Source organism: Hyalella azteca, unplaced genomic scaffold, assembly GCF_000764305.2.
Source record: "Hyalella azteca isolate HAZT.00-mixed unplaced genomic scaffold, Hazt_2.0.2 contig7695, whole genome shotgun sequence".
NCBI lineage: Eukaryota > Metazoa > Arthropoda > Malacostraca > Amphipoda > Hyalellidae > Hyalella > Hyalella azteca.
The window spans coordinates 81,544-104,818 of record NW_025937814.1 but is presented as its reverse complement, the minus strand read 5'-3'; the positions used below and the strand labels follow the sequence as shown (position 1 = coordinate 104,818).

Genomic DNA, 23,275 nt, shown 5'->3' with positions numbered 1-23,275 from the left:
GCAATCCGAGTATATCTGGTTTTACCACACACAGAATAAAACACAAGAACTTGCAAATTCGATATACTGTTTCATTTCATACATACAAGACGAAGCTCTTATAGTTGTGCTACAATATAATTCCCCGTAAGCTACTTTACATGTGCTAAATGATCAGCAGTTCTATTTATTTTACCTGTTCTCGATTGATTCCATACTGACATCGCACAACTGAAGATAATGTTTTCAAAATGTCTCGACATTCAAATGAAGAAATAAGAACTTCTAATGTGTTCAATGTTGACCTTATTTTATCGTTAGTGTATGCTGATTCTGCCAAAAGTCCTAAATGTAACTAAGATATCATCTACGTGGAAAAACGCATCTCATCTCTGAACTCGGCAATAATCCATGAAGAATAAAAACAGAATTTCACGAAAAGTCTTTAGCGGTGAATCATAGTCATACATTTCAGTAGAATAGAAAGCAATGAACGTAAAAAACATTCTTTCACACAAACCAATACACTGTTGATTCTTAAAATAGATACCTACTCATGGATACGAAAAAAACGAATACATCCCGTACATTTTAAAGAAATAGTTTCCACAGAGAAAGTTGAGGATAGTATTACGGTAAAGGACACTTCTAGGAGAACATAAACGGAGTTACTGAAAGCCTGGAATACTTCCAAATTATTTAATTATTATTTCAATAATCACGGCAACATAACTCAAAATACACACAAAAAATCCAAGTTCCTCTCGCAGAGCAAGATGAGAAACAAGCACGATATTAATTAGCGGTTAACACAAATGTTGTGACAGAGTATTTCGTACAAGCTTATACTAACAAAACTCCTTGGATATTAGGCTTCAGAAATAAAATATACTATCAGGCTGAGGCAACAAAAACAACAAAAAGATACAACGAAGCTAGAAATGCAAATCCTGAAGCATACGATAGCGTTTTAATTCGCCATCCAACTGTCACCCTAAATTTACAGCATGTAAGTAAATTCTATGAGCATCGCATCAATTGTTTCATAGAAAGCAGATAGGTAACTAAACAGTAATCACTTAAAGATGGCAATCACATCCTACATTACATATGTATATGAAGCCATTACCGGCACGAGAAAAGTCAATGGTGAAATATTTTGGCGTTTACTGAATGAGAACATTAACATGAGTAAGCAATTAATGTAAATAACCAAATCAAGTCCATTAGATCAGAATACCATAATGTGGATTCTCAGAATATAAGGAACAAATCAGTAGTATGTACGATATAACATTAAATTGAAATCTTCAGGTATATATGGCTTTGATCCATTATGCACCGTAATCGACATCCTTGACCAGTCACATTTAAATAAACTCTAAAGCAAAAAACGCAGCAGTATTGTGAGATATGGCCTTATTTCTTGCGTCAATGGCTGCACGCTTTCCTAATTCATAGTAAATGGTATAAAATTTTCGAAACATCAACAAGACATGTTCCTTAAGATTAGATGGTATGGTCAAAATATATATGCAGAACCTTAACTTGAAGCTATGACCTAATCTGCCGAAGGACAATTAACTTATGCTTGAAAAAACCAGCTATAACTAAAATCTGTCGGTTAGCAGCGTTAGAGATGTGAAGACTTAAGATTTGACTGTTAATCTATCCATGACACAGTAACTGCAGGGAATAAAAAGTGAACTGTAGTGAATAGATAACAGTATTATTAAAAGAGTACAATAAATTTCACAGTGAGTAAGAAATTCATCAGAAAATGAATAAATTATTAATCAAATGTGGGTACAAAAATTTGCGCGAATGCTTGGAGTCATAAAATAATAGAGTGAACATCAGAGATAATTATACTCATGCTAAAATGAGCATAAGCGAGCATGAGTACCAAATGCTCTTGCTTAGCAAATTATAATGATGCCAATTTCGTCTCAACGCTCCAAAGGTATTGACGGATTATATCTATGACGCAACGACAGTAAAAAAAATCCTACAATAGAGTACGTTCAGGCTTACTAATACCCAAATTTTAGAGAAAGAAATGAAAAAAATTACTCCAGTGCTTTACAAAAATAAAGCATAGGTATGCATGGAAATTAAGAAGCTATTCACACTGATTATTTCACTGTCAATCTACTAGCTTAATAAAGTTCACGAGAACTCCAACAAAATTTAAACGGACAAAACTAAAACTTTGAAATAACACAGATAATCAAAATAGATGCATCTGTAGGCGGCCCGGGTAAGTGAGTTTCCCAGCTTGCCCAGTTTAAAGACACTATTGGCCTGAGTAGTGACACACTATTTGCTTGAGTTATTTGACAAACTGAAAGGCAAAATTAAGCGACACTGTATGCCCAAGTGGTTATGCACTAGGGCGCCGAGACACTATAGACTCGAGAGATGAGACACTATTAATTGTGTGAGTGTTGAGAAAGTTGCGAAACTGTGTACCTGAGTGCTGAGACACAGAATTCAAAACAAGAACAACGCCTGTTCATTACGTTTTTCAGTGGATATGACGCAAGATGCGTTGCTAGTAGGTACGCCCTAGGAAGAGTATCAGCGCTGCATATTGCAGCACGTGTTGCTCATCGCCCCGCTAACTAAAAGACACAGCTAGCTCTATGAATTGTAAAAAAACCTGAACGGTTAGCACTAGCCACAAACTATAAATGGCTTCACAATAAACTCAAACAATGAATAAAGATCACACAGTACCATATCGTCATGTCGCACCAATAGTCCCCGATGCAACTGCATACAAGTAGGAAATTTAAATTTCTATTGTTTGTGAAAATTTCAAGGCTTAGGAGGCCAAGTAGGAGGAGGTTGTTGGGGGTAACCTGGTGCATAGCCCCCTTGCGTGGGGTAAGGAGCTTGTGGGTACCCCTGAGGAGGTGCAAAGTACGGGTTGTAACCCTGAGGCATGGGCATGTAGACTGGGTACAGAGGGTACGCATACCCTGGAGGGGGAGCAGGCATGCCCTGTGGCTGCACAGGGTATGGCAGTTGACCAGGCTGGGAATAAGGAGCGCCCTGGTAGGGATTGCCGGCGGTGGGAGGGGCTGGTGCAGACGCCGTGGCGGGGGGAGGAGGTCGAGGAGGGGCCGTCTGCGGGCACACGAACGATTCATAATAATACTGAATCATTGTCCAACATTCAACAAATTAAGTCAAACATAAAATAATTAATCAAGCATGTTTTGCCTCCAGAGAACAGGTAGCTAAATCATCCATTCACTTTTCGTTCAAGTTGAAAATGCTTCTTTAGTTAGCATGGATTTTATCCCGTACTGATGACCTAAATTGGAAATTGAATTGCATCCATAAACCACGAGAAATATGGATAAATTGCACGTAGATTAGAGCGAATCCTTGGTTATCTCGCTGCTGCGGCGATATTACGTGGCATTTTGTGCTCAAAATGATAGACGCGAGTCAGATTACCTAACAGTGGCTTACACATTACATATGACAATGTGTGCAATGATAAACTTACAATTAAAAGACAAGTTCACATTTTAAAGCCATAATCGTATGAAGCAATTAGTGATTGATAGCGTGAGGACACATCATTTTTCATAAGGCGGAATAGAACATCAGGCTATGAGGCTAAAGGGAAAGTATTCTTGTCAGAAAATATAAGATAAAAAAGATGCGACACAATAGGAATATCAAAACAGGGTTTTCTCCACGTAAAACAAAATTGCCTAATGCGGACAGACCTTGGCAGCAGCGGTGGCGTGGTGGGCGGGGGCCTGGGGCGTCGGTCCTGTGTTGGCAGAGGCGAGGCCTGAGGTGAGATCCTTGAGCAGCTCCTCCTTCTCCGTGCGTCGAGCGAAACAGTAGTCGGTGATCTTACTCTGCAAAAATTTGCCTTTATCAAGTACTTAATAAGGAACGGGATATGATAGTTTAGGATGAATTTCCATTCTCATTGAGCATGAGAAAAAACCAATGGAATAAAACTAAAATGAAGAAAACGAGCTACTTCATGGAAATCTGGTATACTCAACCGGGGTGGTTGCGAAAATGCTTGATATACGATATGCTGTGTATCATTGAACAATTAACTTAATTGGGAAGTAAACCTAAAACTATTCGCATAAAACTTGTCCAGGTGTAGGATTAAATAAACAGAATATAGAAGTTTCTCGTTAACTAAAGTTATGTGAACACAGCTGATACGTACCTAGTCTACAAGAGTCAAGTTTTTGTTGAAGATGTTAAGACTTAAGTGATATAGTGCAATTTTTACAGATATTGATAGCATCATAAACAGACTACAAAATTTCAACAACAACTTTCCCGCCCAATTCTCAACACATTGCTCTGGAAAACAAAAACTGAAGATACCTGATTTAAAGAGTGATGCACGATACATGACTTACTTGGAATTTAACCAGGAGCTGCGTGAGATCGTTGTAGAATTTAGTTCCCTCTCTGAGGTTGTCAGTGAGCTCCATGAAGACATCGTACCTCGCTGCCACCATTTTCAAAAGCCTCTCCCGTTCTCCTCCAGCTCGGCCGCTCTTAGCCATAAACTCCTCATGACTCTCCTGGATGTTGACAATAAGCCGCTCCTGGCGAGTTAGACTGTCGCTGACCTGCCTCTGCATGTCCCTGAACACCTCGCCTAACTTCTCGGTGCTGAGGGCAGGCTCGTTAATGGCGCCATCAGCAGCCAGGGCCGCAAGGAACACTTCACTGATGTTAACAGTGGCGCACTTGAGCTCATTTTCTATCACCTCGCGCTCCGCCTTGATGGCCTCCACCTCCTCCATGAGCTTACGCAGCGTCACCACAGGGGGGGAGTCGCCTGATGCACCTCCTGACGATGGCGAGGGCAGCGAGCTGGCTAGAGACTCTGGACCACGTGACAGCATCTCCATGCCTTCCCTGTTTGTTGATACATTTTAGTTCAATATTAACGTTCAATCTTCTCGTATTGAAGAAAGTTTAAAAAATGTATGCTAAACTTGATATCAGAAAGTAGTGATAGAAAACATAGTATAATGACAGCTCTTACAAGAGCAGCTGTTTTTAGCAAACGTTCTTTAAAATAATATTTTTAAAATTAACCCCAACTGAAGAAAATTCATGAAACCTCAAACATGAGACTGACAATCAAATACCGGGTAACATAAACTTTGGCCTTTCATTTATTTCCCCAACTAAGCGTCAGCACAATATTGAAGGCTCAGGACGAAATTCTTTACAACTAATTCCGAATTCTGTAGTGATTCTGAAAACTCTAAATGAGGCATTTTAAATCCCACTCTATAGAAAGCATGTGCTAACCTGTTAGCATCCAGCTTTCCCCGCACAGTAGAGTCAGCAGCAACGGCCGTCTCTATAACCTTGCGGTACTTGGCAGCGTTTGCCTGGAACGTTGCTGTCAGAGTTGCTGATGGAGTTCGAGTCCATTTCTCCTTAAACTGTTCTCTGAGTTGTGAGTCTGAGTCAGCTTCTTCCTTGAGTTGTCGCTCACATTCGTCAAGCAGCTCGGTGTTACGCTGCAGAAGCTCGGGCAGCTCTTTCATGATGCGTTCCAAAGACTGAGAAAATAACTTGAGTAAAGTGCCCAGGAAAAATCCTTCACAATATAAATATTCTCAAGTGACTCCAAGCTGCTTATATCAACAATGTTTTTAGAAGTTCCAAACATGTTCAAGCATGATCAAAAGAAGCTAACCATTCGTAACACTAAGGCAATATTACGAGTTTACTTGCATCTATGAAATCTCATTCGTTTTTAAATTTGAAATTTTTATGGAAGTGATTTAAACATCTCGGAAAAGAATTTTGCATGACATTTACAGCAGCTACTGCAGCAGGAAATCACGATTGAAGTTTCACAGTTCTTTGACTTGCGGAACTGAAGTGAAGTTGCGGTACTTTGACAATAGCAGAATGGTAAGTATTTAATATCGATGGGTGAAGCAAGAACGTTGCCAAAATGCACAGACTACATTTATTTTTCAGCACTTGGACAGGGTCGAGAGGAAAAAGACATTTATGTCACAAGTAACTGCAATAATAGACCGCGCAGCAAGTTTCATGAACTTACCTCGAGCCCTCCTTTCTCGACGACGGCTGCACTCTTCTCTCTAAGGCTGGGCGGCAGCTGCTCTCCAGCCGCCGTCTCTTCGACAGCGGCCGGGAGGTTGAGGCTCGCCAAGACACTGTTCAAGAGCTGCGTTGCCCCCTTCAGTTTGCTGACTTCCTTGTTGACAATGTCCTGTCGCCGCACGTCGCACTGGGAGAGCGCTTGTTGCACCTGAATACAACCCATCCAAAATACTAAGCCAAAGAAATGCGAATGCAATCTTATTGCAATGTGAGCGCTCAACTCTCATACAAATACACAGTGTTAGTACAGCATCTTTGAAGGGATATGGATACAATTCATTTATACACCTGACAATTAGCTAGTTGTGCATTATTTGATCTTAGCTTCATGATTATTTTGTGAATGCTTTTCAACATGTTAATATGCATGACTCATGTCCATATACACGACTTATGTCCTAGGCTCCAACCAATTCAAGCAATTTAACTTCAGAAACAGTCGGAAATAGGGTTGATTGAACAAACAAAACAGAAAGAAGATGGGAGACAGAAGCAAAAGAGGATAATACAAAAGTGAATGCCGTCAGTAAAAACAAATTGAAATTAATTAAACTTTAAGCATTTTACATAGTTCTGGGCTGCTAATAAAATACGACTCAATGACACTTGAAACCCCAAATATCTCTATCCTTGCAATTGCAATGCCATTCCTAGGAAAATTGTGCGATCAATGGAGCAGTAAACATGACAGGGAGCGGAAGAGCTCATAAAGTTTGTAGATTGTAGCCCCAGGCACCGTACCTGCACTGGCACGAGGCTCTCGAAAAGGTCTGTGAAGTTGGTGGAGAAGCGCTCAGGCACCGGCAAAACCTTCGCCAATGCAGCCTTTTCAATGGCTGACAAGTTCCTAACCTGCCAAGGAAAAAATATTTAATAAGTTATAAAGCATTTATTTCAAAAATTTGCCTGAACACATTAGCTCTGTAAACGAATTTTTCACCTAGAAATTCCTGCATATTCTATCTAGAGAAGCTTCAGAAACTTCCATGGTTGATTGATAAAAAAAAAACACAAAAAATACAATTACATAACAGACGTAGGTACATCCTCAGTGTTGCGTTCACCATATGTCCCAGAAACATTGTGAAATGCATTACATGCAAATCATCTTGCAAATGATTTTAAGAATACGTTTATGATGGATAAAGTTGACCTTTCCTGAACCGGGGCTGGACTATAAAATATAGGTACACGAGTTCATAACTCTGTCAGCAATCACTGACTGCTTTGCAAGCTAAACCCACCAAGTAACAGACAAGAAATCTGCCGCTACGTGTCCTTCGGCTGGCAGCTATGTGTTCTTAGGGGTCAACGTGTATTCAAATGATTATTATTAGCACAGCCTTTTCCGTCTAGATCAATGGTTCCCAAACTTTTTCAGGCTGGCGCCCTCTTTGGCTCCCAAATGAATTTCTAGCGCCCCACCACATACGAACGCCTCTTTCTTGAAATTTAGTACGCTGCAATTTTGAAAGAGAAAGATTAAACAAAAATGTGTATTCCATAAATAGAACCCCATTTAGTGAACCAATATGTTTTTCAGCTGTTTTAATTGTTTCGGCACTAGAAACCTAGCTAGAAAGTCTCGGGCGAATTTACGGCCGAACTCGTGGTCGGTCTCACAACCAATCTCCAAATTCGATTATCAAGTAATATCTCCCAAACTAATGAACGCAGCTCTATGAAACTTGGATCATGTATTCATCAAAACCTAACGGTGATGTTTAGTTCGTAACTTTTTTTTTATATTTCGCCTTCATTCGTGAGTTACGCGTATATTGCGAAACAGGCCGAAATTCGCAGTGATCAAAGAATTTCTTCCAAACTATTGAACAGATTTGAACGAAATTTTGAATATACATGCATTCCTAACTACCTAACGGTGATTTTTTAGCTTATAAAATTTTTTCGATTTTACTTCGTTTGCGATTTTTATTTCATTTTACAGTCATTCTTGATTTCACACTTCCTTATATTCGGCCCGTATCGCCGGGTAATTTGTCACTTAAATTAACATAACATAGTGATCTCGGCGCTGAAGTGTAGGCCTGATGTGGCCTGTCGCCGATTTTTTTCCTTTTATTAAATTCGCGGCGATCAAGAAATTTCTTCTAAACTACAGAACAAATTTCAACGATACTTTGTATATAATTACCTAACCTTTCAACGGCGATGTTTAGCTCGTGACAATTTCTTTATTTTGCTTTCTACCGGCCGGTTTAAGGGGACCGACTACCCTCCGGAAAAACTTCTACAGTTATTATCCGATCATCATGAAACTTCAAATACATACGTAAAATGTAGAAAAAATAACATTTTGCTTCCATGAATTTTTCGAAAAAATTGATAGAAAACGTGAAATTCATAGAAAACGGCTAAAAAGGGGTACTTTAGAAAATCTATCTCCTCCTACAAATATCATCCAACAACATCGAGACACGTATCATTCGGTTTGTAAGGACCATACCTAAAAATTTGATGAATAGTTTTCTCATTTTCCCCTTAGTTTTTTTTTATGCGCGTTTTATCCCATTTTTCTCATTTTCCCCCCTCCCCCCCCCTTCTCCCCCATATAAAAAACGAACCAGACAGAAATTCAAAAAAAAATTATCATTAAATTTTTAGGTAATTTAAAACGCCAAAATTGAAAATTTTTGGGTAGTCGGTCCCCTTAACGTATAGCCGTATAACTCGCAAACGAAGGCAAAACGAAAAAATTGTAACGAGCTAAACATCACCGTTGCTGAGGTTAGGTATTTAAATACTAAGTTTCGTTCAAATCTGTTCAGCAGTTAGGAAAAAATTTCTTGATTACTGCGAATTTAAATATAGATGTTTAAATCACGAATGAAGGTGAAATGAAAAAAAAAATCACGAACGAAGGCACAATCGAAAAAATTTTCACAAGCTAAACATTACCGTACCGTTCGGTAGTTAGGACTGCAAATTCAAAATTTCGTTCGAATCTGTTCAGTAGTTAAGAAGAAATTATAGGTACTTGATCACAGTGAATTTCAGCCCGTATTGCCACATAACTATGGCAAAAACAAACGATGGCAAAATTCAAACAATTTTCACGAGCTAAACATTATCGTTAGGTCCTAATGAATACGTGTACTAAGTTTCATCGAGTTAAGTTCATTAGTTTGAGAGATATTCCTTGATCATTGAATTTGGAAATTGGCCGTGAGACCAGCCGCGAGTCCGACCGTTAATTTGTCTGAGACGTAAACCCAGGAGAGGTTAAGAAAACAGATCTGGGTGACAAAACCATCGCTGGGAGTCATGTGCTGCATGTGTTGTTTACAAATCGTCAAACAACCGTTCGAACTTCTGACATTGACTTCGGACTATCGCCCCCCTACCGCTCTCTTCTTCCTTACCGCCCCCCAAAATCTTTCCACCGCCCCTAAGAGGGCGATATCGCCCACTTTGGGAACCACTGGTCTAGATAATCCCCAATTGCACTAACCTCAGGCACGCGTTCATGGTAAATGAAATCGTTGTATTTCACGGCTTCGTCCATCAAACTCTGGGCCCTGGCGATCTGGTCAACAACTTGCCCTGCATTGCCCGAGCGAGTCTCGGCAGACTTGAAGAGCTCAAGTGCGTGGCGGAGGCGCGAGATCTCCTCGTCCACTGACTTCTCTTCGTTGCAAACCTGCAGTGTCACATTGAAATTATTAGGGAATCATCCAATTAAATTAATAACCAGATAACCAAATAAATTAATAACAAAACTAAGACCAGACAAATTTAAATATAAAGAATGGTAGTAATTTTGTCCTGCGTCTGCAAACCCGCAGCATCACATCGAAACTATCATTAATACAATGATAAATATTTCAGATGAGGGCCATACAAATTACAATTCAAAGAAGGCTACTTATTTTGTTCTAATTCATATCTGATTTTCAATGACAACAAAGGAGTGATAAAAAATTTAGTGAAAAGATTTAAGAAAACATAGTCATATAAGGCCCTAATTGCTTGCCCCAATATACTATGCTGCATTTCATTTTAAAGCAAGTCAAATCAATACAACTAAACCAGTCAATCATTAATTAAATGAAATAAAGAATATATGAATACCATAAACAAAGTCTATATATAGTCAGATGGGGTAAGACAGGACCGAAATCACTAACAGGCATGTAGCATCTATACCATGAATAACTAAAAAATCCTAAACTTATCATAAGGTGTGGTTATGCAATGGGCTTCAAAGCTACAACTCAGACTTGTTGCATACAACACAGTTTTCTGTACAGATTAAAAATATTTAGTGGTCCTGTCTTACCCCATGTCCGGTCCTTTTTTACCCCATTTTAGAATAGTTGTCAGGCAGTGATGATAGCAGGTAGGAATGCCTAGTATGTCTCAAAAGTTGCTTGTTACTTGAGGTTACCTGCCTACATCCACAAACGTGGCCAAAAAATTTTTTGTAACCAGACACAGCTTATTTCCCAAATAAGCTGTGAGTGTGACCCTAAGCTGTGAGTGTGATAAGCTGTGAGTGTGACCCTGTGTTTGTGACCCTTCTCTACATAGGTTTTCTTTGAAAATTAACCAAAAATTAATTATTTGCAGAAGAGGGTTGAAACAAACACTGAAATGACAGGCAATGATTGCTCTAACATATTCTTTTGTCAAATTAAATTCAGTACAATTAGAATGCATGCAATGGGCCGGTCCTTTCTTAACCCATGAAGGCTGCGATCCTGTCTTACCCCATTTGACTATATTGAGTCAATTCAAGGCTGTATATAAATTCAGAACATAATGATAATTCTCTCATAAGATTCATTACCTACTGAAGATAAGTAGTACCTATTCAATACCAAAATTTATCTTTTGAAAGCTGATAAGTTGAGTTTTGCAACATGTCTTTCAACTTCATTTCTGTCTATAAATGTTTGTGGGATTACACAGAAATAGCATCAGCAGAGAGACTTGTGCAGAATTAATCCAAGTGAGTTAGGACTTGCATGGAAATAGTTAGACAGGGATTTAACTCAAACAGAAATAGTTCAATTTTACATTGCCTTTCACATGAATAGTTCGAATGGATATTGACATTAAAAGATAGAGCTTTGAGTGGACAGTGTTGCACAGAAGTGGTGAGTGAACGGAACTTATGCAGAAATGCTTACATTATTTTTGCCTTACCCGACTTTGGTAGAACTGAGCAAGGGCGTTGAAAGCAAGCTGCTTGCCAGCAACTCTAGCAATCCAGTCACGGTCCCAGAGTGGTTTTAGAATTTCACGGCCCATTTGCTTGCTGGCTTCACCATAGAGTTCCTCACACTGCATGCACAGCTTCGCAATGACGGCAGACTTCATCCGTTCTGAGGTGGACAAAACATGCCAGGATTAAGGTCTTGTATTAAAAATAGTAATTATTGAATTCTTGTAGTAACATAAAATAAAGCATAAATAAGTTAAGTTGGAGGAATAATTTTAAATACTTGAATTAATTACTGGCAGCAACCACATAGTGATCAGCCAGTAACATCCAATAAGTGGTTCAAAGTATCAGAACTGTAAACAGAAAGAAACAAAAAAGGCATTACTGAGACAAAAGTCAGATGAAAGTACAGGAGAAAGAAACGGTTGCAGAGCCACATTTGGTTTCCTTTCCTAGATGAGTTTAGACCTCATATACATACTCATATTTGCCCAGTCAAATATTTCACAAATGTCCGTGATCTTGGTTTGAGCTGGCCACCACATATCAAATTTAGACATTTTACATATGACCAAAGTTTATGAACTGATTCAAGAATAGGTCGTTGATGTGTTATTGGGGACTTTGGTTGTGAACCTAAATGCTAGTTAACAGAAAATAGTTGGACTGAAACACTGAGTCTTCAACTTGTTGAATTAAGGAGCATCTGCAGAACAAGTGGTGTTGCTATTGCATTGTGCAAATGCCACATGATCAAAAAACAAGAATTGTGTCCTTCTCAATGGTATCCATTGAAGTAAAAATCATTTACAACATAATAGTGAGTGGTAACAATAAGATGCTCCAACAAGCACAAATTGATATGGACATTAATTTGAAAATTCAAGTGTTCATCATACACTAACTATTATCAAATTCTAATCATTTGGTGGAGATATTCTAGAAACAGAATGTGGAACAAATTTATTTAAAGAAAAATCTAGACGAGTGGAATATCCTCAGCATTTAGCACAAACACATAACTACATTCATGGGCCACAACCATTGTGGAGGTCATGCTAGCAAACTACACTAGGTACCTATTAATGAGAAAACACTTGTTTTTATCTTTACATTTCAATTAGTTGCTAATGCCATGTACAAAGGAAAAAGCAAAAGGTCATCATGTGTAAGGTTGAGCTTACCTTTGATAGCTTTGCTAACACAAACTTCTTGTGCTTGTGCCAGCATGAAGGCTGACAGGGCAGTGAGCGTGTCTGGTTGTAAATCAGCAGTTGGTTCAGAGCCTACAGCTGATAGCACCCAGCCCTTTAGGTTGTTAAACGCACCAGAAGATTGCTGCACAGAAGTAGGACCATAAATACCAACAAGAATCCCTTGAACACCATTTAATGTAAGAGTACAGATTTCCCTTGTAGCTATAAAACCAATCCCAAAACTAAAGCAAAATTTTTGGAAATTACGAGTGTGTCAATGAAAGCTTAATTTTAAATCAAATTTCAAATATACATGAACTAAATCTTAGGCAACCTGAAGTAGTTTGGCAGCCAGCTTCAGTCCATCATCAGAATCTGGGCTTTGAACAGCAGCAACTTGGCTCTGAAGAGCAGCAATGTTGAACATCACACAAGCTTTCTCATAGCTCAAAGAAGGCACAGCTGGATGAAAGAATAATTTAATTAGCAACATTTTGTTCCAAATATCAAAATTTTTTTCTAGAAACATGTTTGGCATTCAACTTATTCAGAGGTAATAGATCAAAATACCACCTTTTTTTTACTGAACATTGGAAGAAACCATAGTGTCAGAATAAACTTCCAATGGAAGGTTGCATCTAATGAACACATTATTTCAGCAATAATTCATGGTACCAATACTATAATAATCAACAATAAATTATCATTGATACCTATTGCCTATTTACCTCTGACTGAGTTACACTTAAACTGGTCATCTAGCAATAAAAAAAACTATTATTGCTCACTTTTGCTGGTCCTGCTGCCAAAAATGGACCCCTTTTCAAAGGCATCTTTCCACTTGAAAGGGATTTGAATTTCTGCAGCAGGTATTTTGCCCTCCAAGGCCACAAGCTGGTCATAGTATCTGATAAAATAGAAGAAATTTAACAATATTTAAATCTGAATAGAGTCAAAACTATGGAATATGACCTATCTAATATCCACATTTAGAGCAACAATTTTGTAAAACTATCAAGTTATCAACAGGTCTAAATTATATTTAAATAACATGGGTTGCTCCAAAACATTTATGAATACAGATTTCAATTTCACTCCACATGAATGCACTCACTAATATATGTATTAACCATCAGAAATCTTGATGCATTTTCAAAAAATATTTATATGGTATACTGATAAATAACATACAAGATAATCATGATTATTCTAGAGATTGTAGATAAAATTGAAAAATCATTTCAAGAATACAGTAAATAAATTGGCAGGTGCCAAACTTTTGCAAATGCAAGATCACTGCTTAACTAAGAACTACCCCTGAATAGCCAGCACTCTTAACCTGGCATGGAATATGCCTTTCCAGCTGCAAATAGAACTTTCCTGCCATCTTTGAAGCCACAAGATTCCTGCTAGATGAATTGCCTCCTATCTAATTCCTAAGAAAGTGTACAATAGGGCTATAAAATCAAAAATGTATGAAAAATTTGTCATTTTAAAGCCGCAAAATTTTATTCACAAGTAGGAAAATTTTCATCCTCTCCATATTCTGTAATGAAGTACAAACTTTTCAAAGATTAAACAGGAAAAGCTAATTTCAAACTGAATCTGATTTTGAAACATATTGGGAGCAGGAAACAGATGTTCAATCCATGCTTCTGGAGATTTGACGCAAATAGTCAACACTGGAAAATTGGGCAGAGGCTACCCATGGCCACGCACAAGACAAAAACACTATTTTGCTCACATGTGCATCAATTCCATATTTTTTTCATGTCTAAATGATGTCTTTGACTAATTTATTTCATAAAAATAAATAGGCCTAATTATAAGAATATAAGATTAGATAAGCAGTCATATTTCTGTATACAAAAACATTAAAGTCTCTAAATGCCACTAGTGCAAACTTTACTAAGGATCAATTTTCTAGAAAAGCATGTCATTGGTCCAAATATGAAATTTGTTTAGGTATTCCGTTGTTTTATCTAACTCAATACAGGCATGAAAACAAATGATAGGTTTGTTAATGGATATTTATTTGTTAGCATAAATAGACTTTTAAAACTTCTTGAGAATAACTATAAAGTAGCTAAATAATAGGGTAAACGTGGTATATTCCGACATCGTGGGTAATTCTGTCGCATCTCTAGTTTTTCCTTTATATTAAGCTGTTTTAGTTCCATGCATTCATTGATGGTTGAAATGGTGACGTCATACATTTGCGCGTCGAACTACTGCCAAAACACTAGGTCTTGGCCATCTAGTGGGAAAATATTGAGATCCAAAGAGAGACAATGCACGCTACCCAGTGAGATCATCGAAAAATGTGTCAAATTTGACAGTTGACCTTGCTCTACCAAATAGTGAATAACTGTTTGTATAGGAAGAATATTATGGTTTGAGACTTTTAAATACATCTGTGAATATATTAGGAATCCTCTAAGTATACTTGTATTCGCTGATTTCAAGTGGTAAATAAGTTAATAGATGATTAAGTTGAGAAATTTATTTAGATACATGAAAACTAATTCCGTCACAACTTGAATTGGACACACACAGATCGTTCCAAGCTATGTACAAAAATTAAAATTTTCTTGGTTAAAAGCTTAATGGTTGTTAATTAAAAGCGTAATTAAGTAGTGTTCAATATTCATTAGTGTTCTAATTCAAAGCGGTGTTGTATTCCAATACAGCTCACACAGCGAACGGATTTCAAACACGTGGATGACGGCATTACGTATCAGTAGCATAGTGACAAATCACAGATTTTTTAGAAACAGTTCATTTTTTACTTCCTCATTTACTCACAATTTAAACCAATTTATTATGTATAATAATGCAGGTATCCAGGATACTTTACTGGTCTACATTTAGGACTCAAAATGAACTTGAGGAAGAGTCTAAAAAACTCTCTGCTTTGCCACTATGATCAGTAGAATTTGAAGCGCGGACGGAATACGCCTCACCACGTGCCAAATATTGCCACATACAGTGTCGGCCATGGTGCAGAGGGTGGCTGCAGCATCGCCAATATATGGGTTTTTAAGCCCTAAGCGTCGCCGGGTAATTTTAAGATGCGTCGCCGGGTAATTTTTAATGAAAAGCCATTTACGCTGAGTACCGTAATGAAAAACTATTTACAAGCCACAAACTTATTTACAAGGTTGCATGCACATGTTACCCCAAATAACTAATTTTACCCTAAAAACCGTCTGATTGTACAGCAAGTGTCAACTGAACATGTGATAATGCAGTCTGACCACTCTAATGTGACCGCAACTACATAATCGTAAACTTGATGTTTACATTTTTTTGGTGGGAACTCATCGCAACTGATTTCCGGACAAACTTCACTGCATACTGATCAATCCAACATACTGGAAACCTTACTTTTTTTTAAATAGTTGGCCAATGACTGACAAACATATTAAATGAAAGAATTTCAGTCTAAATGTGTCGGCAAGATCTACTGAAGGCATTAATTTTGCTACTGAAGCGTCGCCAAAGATCTTGCAATATTAATCCACTCTCTGCACAGTGGAGTGTCGGAATATAGGGATTTGGTAGGTTTGCATTCTAAAGGCTTTTAAATAAATATGGCAACATTTTGTGACGTTTCATTGTTGCTGGCCCATAGTACGGTGTTGTTTTGCGAGTCACATAAAGCAAACAGAACTTGAGTAATGCATACGGTTATTTTTTTATAGTTTTTCATTTCTCGATGCATCCTTAATGTGTCGGAATATACCGCGTTTGCCCTAAGTGGTTGGTAAATTTATTATTGTGATAGTTTGAGTTATTTCTAAACTTCAATGTCAGCCTCAGGGTAGCTAAGTTAATAAAAATGTTAGCTATTCCTTAATCTTTATGATGTATTTTATTTTAGGCCTGTCACTTTGTGTTAGGCTAGCCTGTCAGGCTGTCACTGTCTGCCAGAACTCAGAAGTGAGAAAATTTCAAAACTCATTAAATCATTTATAATGTTTGCCTAAGATTGTCTCTGCAGCATTTCAAATAGCCTAATCATAGGATTAGGAGTGATAGGACAATAATTGAGATGGGCTTCAACTCATGATTTATGATGATTAGGTATATCATTTATATGATAAGACTATAAAGAGGATAAGTTGATTAACTGAATATCAGTAAGTAACACTCACCTGTATAGCAATTCTAGAGAATTTTCATGGTAATCCAGTTTTTTACCAACTGCATTGCTTCTAAGTTTGGCAAATTCGTTGACAGCATTTATGAAACTCTCTTGTTCGGTCGACTGATAACGTGATATTATCAAATTTTTCAATGGTTTCAAAACGTCAACGTCAGAAGCTCGTTTCAATGGAATACCGAATAGGTCCGATTTGAATGCCATTTTTCAATAAACTTAGAAATCAATATCCAAATTACATGCAAGAGGCAGATTTTTTTCGACTGCCTCTAACCACGTAGCTAAGCGCTCAACTGTCTCTAGCCCTTCTTGCGCGCAGTCATAATAATGTTGTTGTTTATTTGTTTATTGAGGATGTGGGGTTGTCCCCCATGTCCCTCACGGCTCAATAAATGGATTTCAGATTCGTAATCTACACCCCAAAAAACATATAATTAAAAAAAAAACACCCTTTTTTTTGGATGTAGTTAATCTGCAATAATACCGATATGATGTGTTAGGAATACCTTCTTTCAACGCTAGCCACTGGATATGGATTCAATTATAATACTTGTATGAAAGTTTTCGGCACTGGACACATCGGTTTCTGGAATCTTTCTTTTCCTGCCGGAAATGGAGCTGACTCATGAAGGATTTTTTTTAAATCCTTGAAGCTCTACCTGTCATAAGCCTCCACAGTCTAATTTTTAATAAGGTATTGAAGATAAATTTGTTCGAGAATGCCCCTGAATGAAATCTCGATTCACTTTCTTGCATTTTGCAGCCCGTGAATAGTGAGCGACTTCTTCCTGCTACTGTCGTGTCAAATGATTATGAAGTAAACATTACAAATGAAGTCAACATTGCAAGGCAGCTGTCACACGTACGACGCAGTCACGAATATAATTACCAGCCATGGCCCATGGGTTATGTTCATTCTAGACTGGCGTGCCCTCCTGTGTTTGGTACGTGTAATACAAGGCCCCACAGTCCGACCTCATCAACTTACAGTGCTGTGGCCTGTCATGCTGAAGGTAGGTACTAGTACTAGTACTAGTTGAGTTATTTAACACTAGTTGAGTGATTCAACATATGCTCTGACTAAGTCGGAGCATATGTTAAATCCTCCTCGTAGACTTTCCAGGTTTATCCTGACTTATCCAAATCATTGGATAAGTTTTTTCGCTCTTTGCGACACACTTGCCTCGTCTTCGAGGATCATCTGTGAGGTTCGTCCCCATCATTGCAAAACACCGACTTAAACGAAGTACATTACAGAAGAAACTAAGTATCTTGAAATCGCTCCCTCACACAGTCACATTCATGGTTGAACTAATATATAATTCAACCATGTTCACGTTGAACTGTTTAGTAGCGTGAAGGCGCACAACAGAGTGAGACGGATTTGCGAGAGGAAGACTCGAACGAGAGCTCCTGCCGCGGTTTTTCAGCAAAACGGATGTAGAAGTTAAGAGAGCTTTAAATTTGAATTAATTACATATACAGTTCAAACTGCTGTATGTTCACTGTATTATTTGCGTGAATAAAAATAGTAACATTTATTTTCAGTTTCTCAATGCGTTCGATGTTTTGTAAGATAATGAATAAGAGACTGAATGGATTATTCAGTCTACTAGTACTAAATGAGTGAGTCCATTAGTACAAGTTGAGAGTCCAATAGTACTAGTTCAGTGAGTCCACTAGTACAAGTTGAGTGAGTTCTCTAGAACTAGTTGAGTGACTTTGCTAGTACTAGTTTAGAGAATCCATTAGTACTAGTTGAGTGAGTTCGCTAGTACTAGTTGAGTGAGTCAACTAGTACTAGGCAAGTGAGTCCACTAGTGTTAGTTGAGTGAGTCCACTAGTACTAGTCAAGTGAGTTCTCTACGGTAGTACCTGTTTAATGAGTCCAGTAGTACAAGTTAACAAATGCGACTCATCCTTTCGTTCAAATGACTATTAATGTGCAAAATAGTAATTATTTATGTAAATAATTGTACCAATAATATCCACTTAAGTGCAATATTATAAATCGTATAAACATAAAATGGAACCCATTTAAATGCGAGATAGTAAGCATTTATGCAAAATAGTGACCATTTATGCGAAATGTAGGAACCATTTATGTGTTAAATAATTTCTCACGCAGCATTCGTCGATTCCTACATTTTTGATCACAAAATGCCTGTGAACTCAAAGTTCAGACTCACGAGCCGCTACATTCCTGAAATTTGAATAGGGTACGATCACATTGAAGGGAACTTCCATGCACCTGATATTCAATGAAGTATTTAAAGTTTCACAAATCTGCAGCCTATAAAACGAGGCTCAGTCATGGCTGAAAACACTTCCAACTTTCCCCGAGGCACCAGGCACTCGGAGTACTTCGTAGTCGTGCCATTATTATTTTTATTTTTCGAGGAACCTGCCAAACAGGTTGCAAGCCTACGGCTAGTGTCAGCTGCAGCTAGCATGCTACTTATCTTTGGGACTTCATCTACAATTCCTAACCCAATTGTATCAGTTCCTCATGTTTTACATAGTCCATAGTTTCCATCTCGTAGTTTTAACTGTGTTTCCCTTTCGGCAAGTTTGCATGAACGAAGAACTATACAAACTAAGTATTTGATGTTGTGATCACAATGTTATAACTGCTTATCGATCATAGTTCCAAATAAATTAAAGACTAAGTTCGACAACCAATGAAAACGGTTTACCTCATCACGTTGACTAAGTTCGAGGCTGTATAACCTTCCCACAAAATAGCTTATACATTTGAAGAACGTTATGTTCAATATAATAGTATGATATGTAGTAGACAATAGCCATGTCTTCGGTACTCTAGCTGACACGAGATGAAAGTGTGTTCCTATATCGTTAGGGCTCGCGTCAAGAATGCCTAAACGTGGCAACCCGCGCAGTAAAGATAAAGAGACTGGTATAAGATACTAAAATATTCCGTTACTCTTTTGTTGCCTCGAATGAAACATAGCAAAAGGTGCGTGTTACGTTTTTCATATTTCATAATCGCCTATACGTACATACTTTCAAACACGAATTCAACGTAGCCTGTACCGGCTTCGTCCCGAGCCTCGGGCTCGTTGCAAGGCCATGCAAGTTGAACCTGACAGGTTGGCACAGCAGAGAATCTTACAAAAATTGACGACTGGAGCCAAGAATCGACGCTCCAAGTTAAGTTATAGACGCGATTTTTCCAGTAAGTGTGCACGACAGCAAAAAATTGCATTTCCTACCGTAATGTAAGCATTATTAGATATGTAAGAAATTATCTTACATGAAAATATTTGAATGTGTTCAGCGTTATTTCAAAAAGACTGCGTAGTGATGAAACGGCAGTAAATCCAATGCATATCCGGCAGCCCAGGTTTATTATATACCAAAGACGTTTGAAAATTTCCTACTGAATAATTTAGTAATAATTATTAAACAACACACAGGACACGATTACTACTCACGTTAAAAGAAAAGAAATAATAAATTCACAAAAAATTGTTGCCTGTTAAGATACCAAGATGACTTAATTTAGTAATTATTTGGTTGTGAGTAAAAGTCCTATACGCATATTTAAATGTCAAACCAAGAACTTGAATTCTACTCGTATATTTAATGTGTTAAGGAATATAGTCTAAATTCATAAACACAGTTCACCATATACCGCGGATATAGATAAAATAAGAAATACTAACATATGATTCTTTTTATGAATATAAAATGCCAATTTGATACTAACGTAAAGGTAAATAAGAGGATTTATATGGTTATAGCAGCTTTCTTTAATCACATATTGTCTTCTTAGAAGATTAATTTAAAAAAAGGAAAGTGCAAATCAAATTGAAATTTTCAATAAAAAAAATAAATTTTCTCTAGTCTTCAATGAAACTTGCTGAAAGGAATAAATTCTGCCATCCGTAACTAATATCCTCCTTACGAAGGAAAATAGACTTTCCACACCCTCTCCACCACCATATTAGACTTTATAAAGAAAGCAAATGACTACTCGCTTATTCAGAAGAAAGCAAATATTTAAATATTTATAAAGAAAGCAAATGACTACTCGACTCGCTTACTATAAATAATTCAATTAAATAATATATTAAAATTTGTTAATTAATAGTGCAAAACTTGTGGGTAAATTTAAGAACTTCAAATTTGCGTGTTAAATCCCATGTAACAACAAATTGTGGACGCGGCTGCTTCTGTGCTCGCGGCCACTCCTTTTAGTTAGTAATAGATATACTGTACTAGTGTTTGTTGCTGTTGGTCAACTTGGTCTACTGTGAGCTCAGTTTAGTTGCAAGTGTGCACGAGGGTGGTTGTCAGCGGTGATGCTCATACTAGCGTGAATGAAATCTTTGGTCCTGGACTGCCGGTGTCATTTTTAGTGGCTAAGTGTAAACGGTAATCAAAAAATTTTTCTGGAACTGAATCAAGTGACTATGAAAGAGTTCATATTCTAGGTTTAGTGTGAATTTGCGATTTTAAAGTCGATCGACTAATCAGTTACTTCATTTGAAGAACTTCAGAGATCCGAGTAGGTACATCGCGCCTAACTTACATCAACTGTAAGTATCCGTGATACCCTGGCCCATATTTATAGTGTGTAAAAGTAACTTTCAAAACGTTGCAGGCGATCTCACGAATTATTGATTCATTTACAGTAAATTTTAGTACACTTTAGGCGTGTAGCGATAAACTAAGTAACTGCTTCAGGATTGGGAAAATGGAACCAATATGCTTTATTAGTTTTTTTTTCGTCAAGAAGCAACCAACTTCTATTCTAAGTGATGTCAAACAGTGGTGAAACCGTGAACCCTAATTAGATAGAAAAGATTTGAAAGTTTCGGCAATGGCTAATTATAAATTTCTGTGCCTCAGACAAAAGTAGCAGTGCCGAAAGTAACTCTTGAGTCCCGGTCAGACAATCCTGCTCAGCGGCAGCGTGAACATTAATATTACAATGCAGGATTTGACAAACGTATATAATTTTTAAAAATTTAGTTTTCCACAATTCAAAAATACTTTTGCTGTACTGCAAGTAAGAATTGAAATTATTGTGCTGCAGTATCTGGGAAAATTTTGCTGGCGTTTTCAAATTTAAAAATTCGTAAACAGATCGTAAATCAGATTTTTTTTCCATTTGCTTTGGTATTTGAATTTCCTTCGCTTGTGCATTCACCATTCATTGCGTTTCAATGAACCCAACCTTTTACGATTACGGTCAATCGTCGTTGAACATTTCGATTCAAGTTAATTCTTTATTTGCTATGTATGCGCAGGCGACTAAGGCATGCATTTTGCTTTTATTCAAGAATGGGCAATAACAACTGTTCTACTGATAACAAATCTCTTCCTCTCCACTCTATTGAAATTATGATTTATATTTCTCTTGGAATGCAAGTTAGTTTAGAGGTTACCAACTAGTGTTCATTAGTTTGGAAGTTTGGCGGAATTCTAGGTTATTTTCGATGAATGATCAAACGAGTACATAATTGTCGGGAAATTTCAGAACTAAATTCATAACTTGGTGTTTTCTGCGTTGTACGTAGTCTCGAATAAATGAGGGTGATGGTGTACTATATATACGTTTCTCTAATCTGTAAGTGGTAGTTACTTTATGGTGTCATTGATGAATGATGTTTTACTTTCATTTAATTTCACTTGTATACAAGTCGAAGCCTTCTAGCTATCAACGAGAATGCTATGTTTTGCATACATATAGCCACAGCTGGGCAGCGCTTCTTTGAAATGTAGCGGCCGCTACCGCTACCGCTAAGTGCTCTAAATGTAGCGGGCGCTACCGCTACCGCTACAATTGCTTAAATGTAGCGCCACGACCGCTACCGCTACTGAAAATGTAGCGGCCGCTAGTAGCGGACGCTACATGTAGCGCGCTACTGCCCACCTCTGACTAACAACTAACAATCAATCTCAATCTCAATCTCAATCTACTCCCACAGCGCAGTTGTCCGTTACAGACCTGACCCAAAACCTCATCTTCATCTAAGTTCACAGTACTAATTTTTGACTGAAAACGTCATCTACATCAACAGCGCAGTTCGATGCTCGGACCAGACTGAAAACTTCAATTAAACCTTACTGAAACATGACCAACTCGTGCAGCGCAAAAACTCACCTGCACCTACAGCGAAGTCCACCGTGCAAACCACTCTGAAAACATCAATAAAGCAGACTAAAACATCACCTGCAGCGACGAGACCAAAGATGTTACGCGCTAGTCACGCATGCCCTGGCGGGCGGGAGGAATGCGCTGCCGCAGCCGTTGTCTTGCGTGCTGCAGGCGCTGCGTGATCCTGTGCCTCGAGGGAGAATGCGCATCCATGCGCATCGGGTCTCATGCGCCGTGTTCCCAAGTGGTAACGATAGGCGTTTTATCGGTGGCCAACAGGCGGCTTATTTTTTGACGCGTTATCGATGTACAATGGATTTTTTATTCCATTAGGACGAGTGATGTAATAGACGCTTCATCGGCGGTGAAAAGATTGACAAATGATTGTCGTAGTCAAAGTTTCTCTAATTTTCGTGGTCACGGTGCAGGCAACAAAGAAGCGCTTGATTGAAGAATTATTAGCAAGA

The 23,275-nt window shown here is 37.9% G+C and overlaps 1 protein-coding gene across 1 annotated transcript; it reads right to left on the bottom strand.

The window, feature by feature from the left end:
- Nucleotides 1–49: 49 nt before the first annotated feature.
- Nucleotides 50–17,064, bottom strand: LOC108673824 (programmed cell death 6-interacting protein-like). The gene is made up of 12 exons (XM_018161700.2): nt 16,674–17,064; nt 13,305–13,423; nt 12,851–12,978; nt 12,505–12,658; nt 11,302–11,480; nt 9,605–9,793; nt 6,874–6,984; nt 6,071–6,280; nt 5,302–5,558; nt 4,392–4,899; nt 3,726–3,863; nt 50–3,111 (listed from the first exon to the last, which is right to left on the bottom strand). Exons 1-12 carry the CDS (start codon nt 16,883–16,885, stop codon nt 2,800–2,802), a joined length of 2,517 nt encoding a protein of 838 aa, XP_018017189.1. The 5' UTR covers nt 16,886–17,064; the 3' UTR covers nt 50–2,799.
- Nucleotides 17,065–23,275: the final 6,211 nt, after the last annotated feature.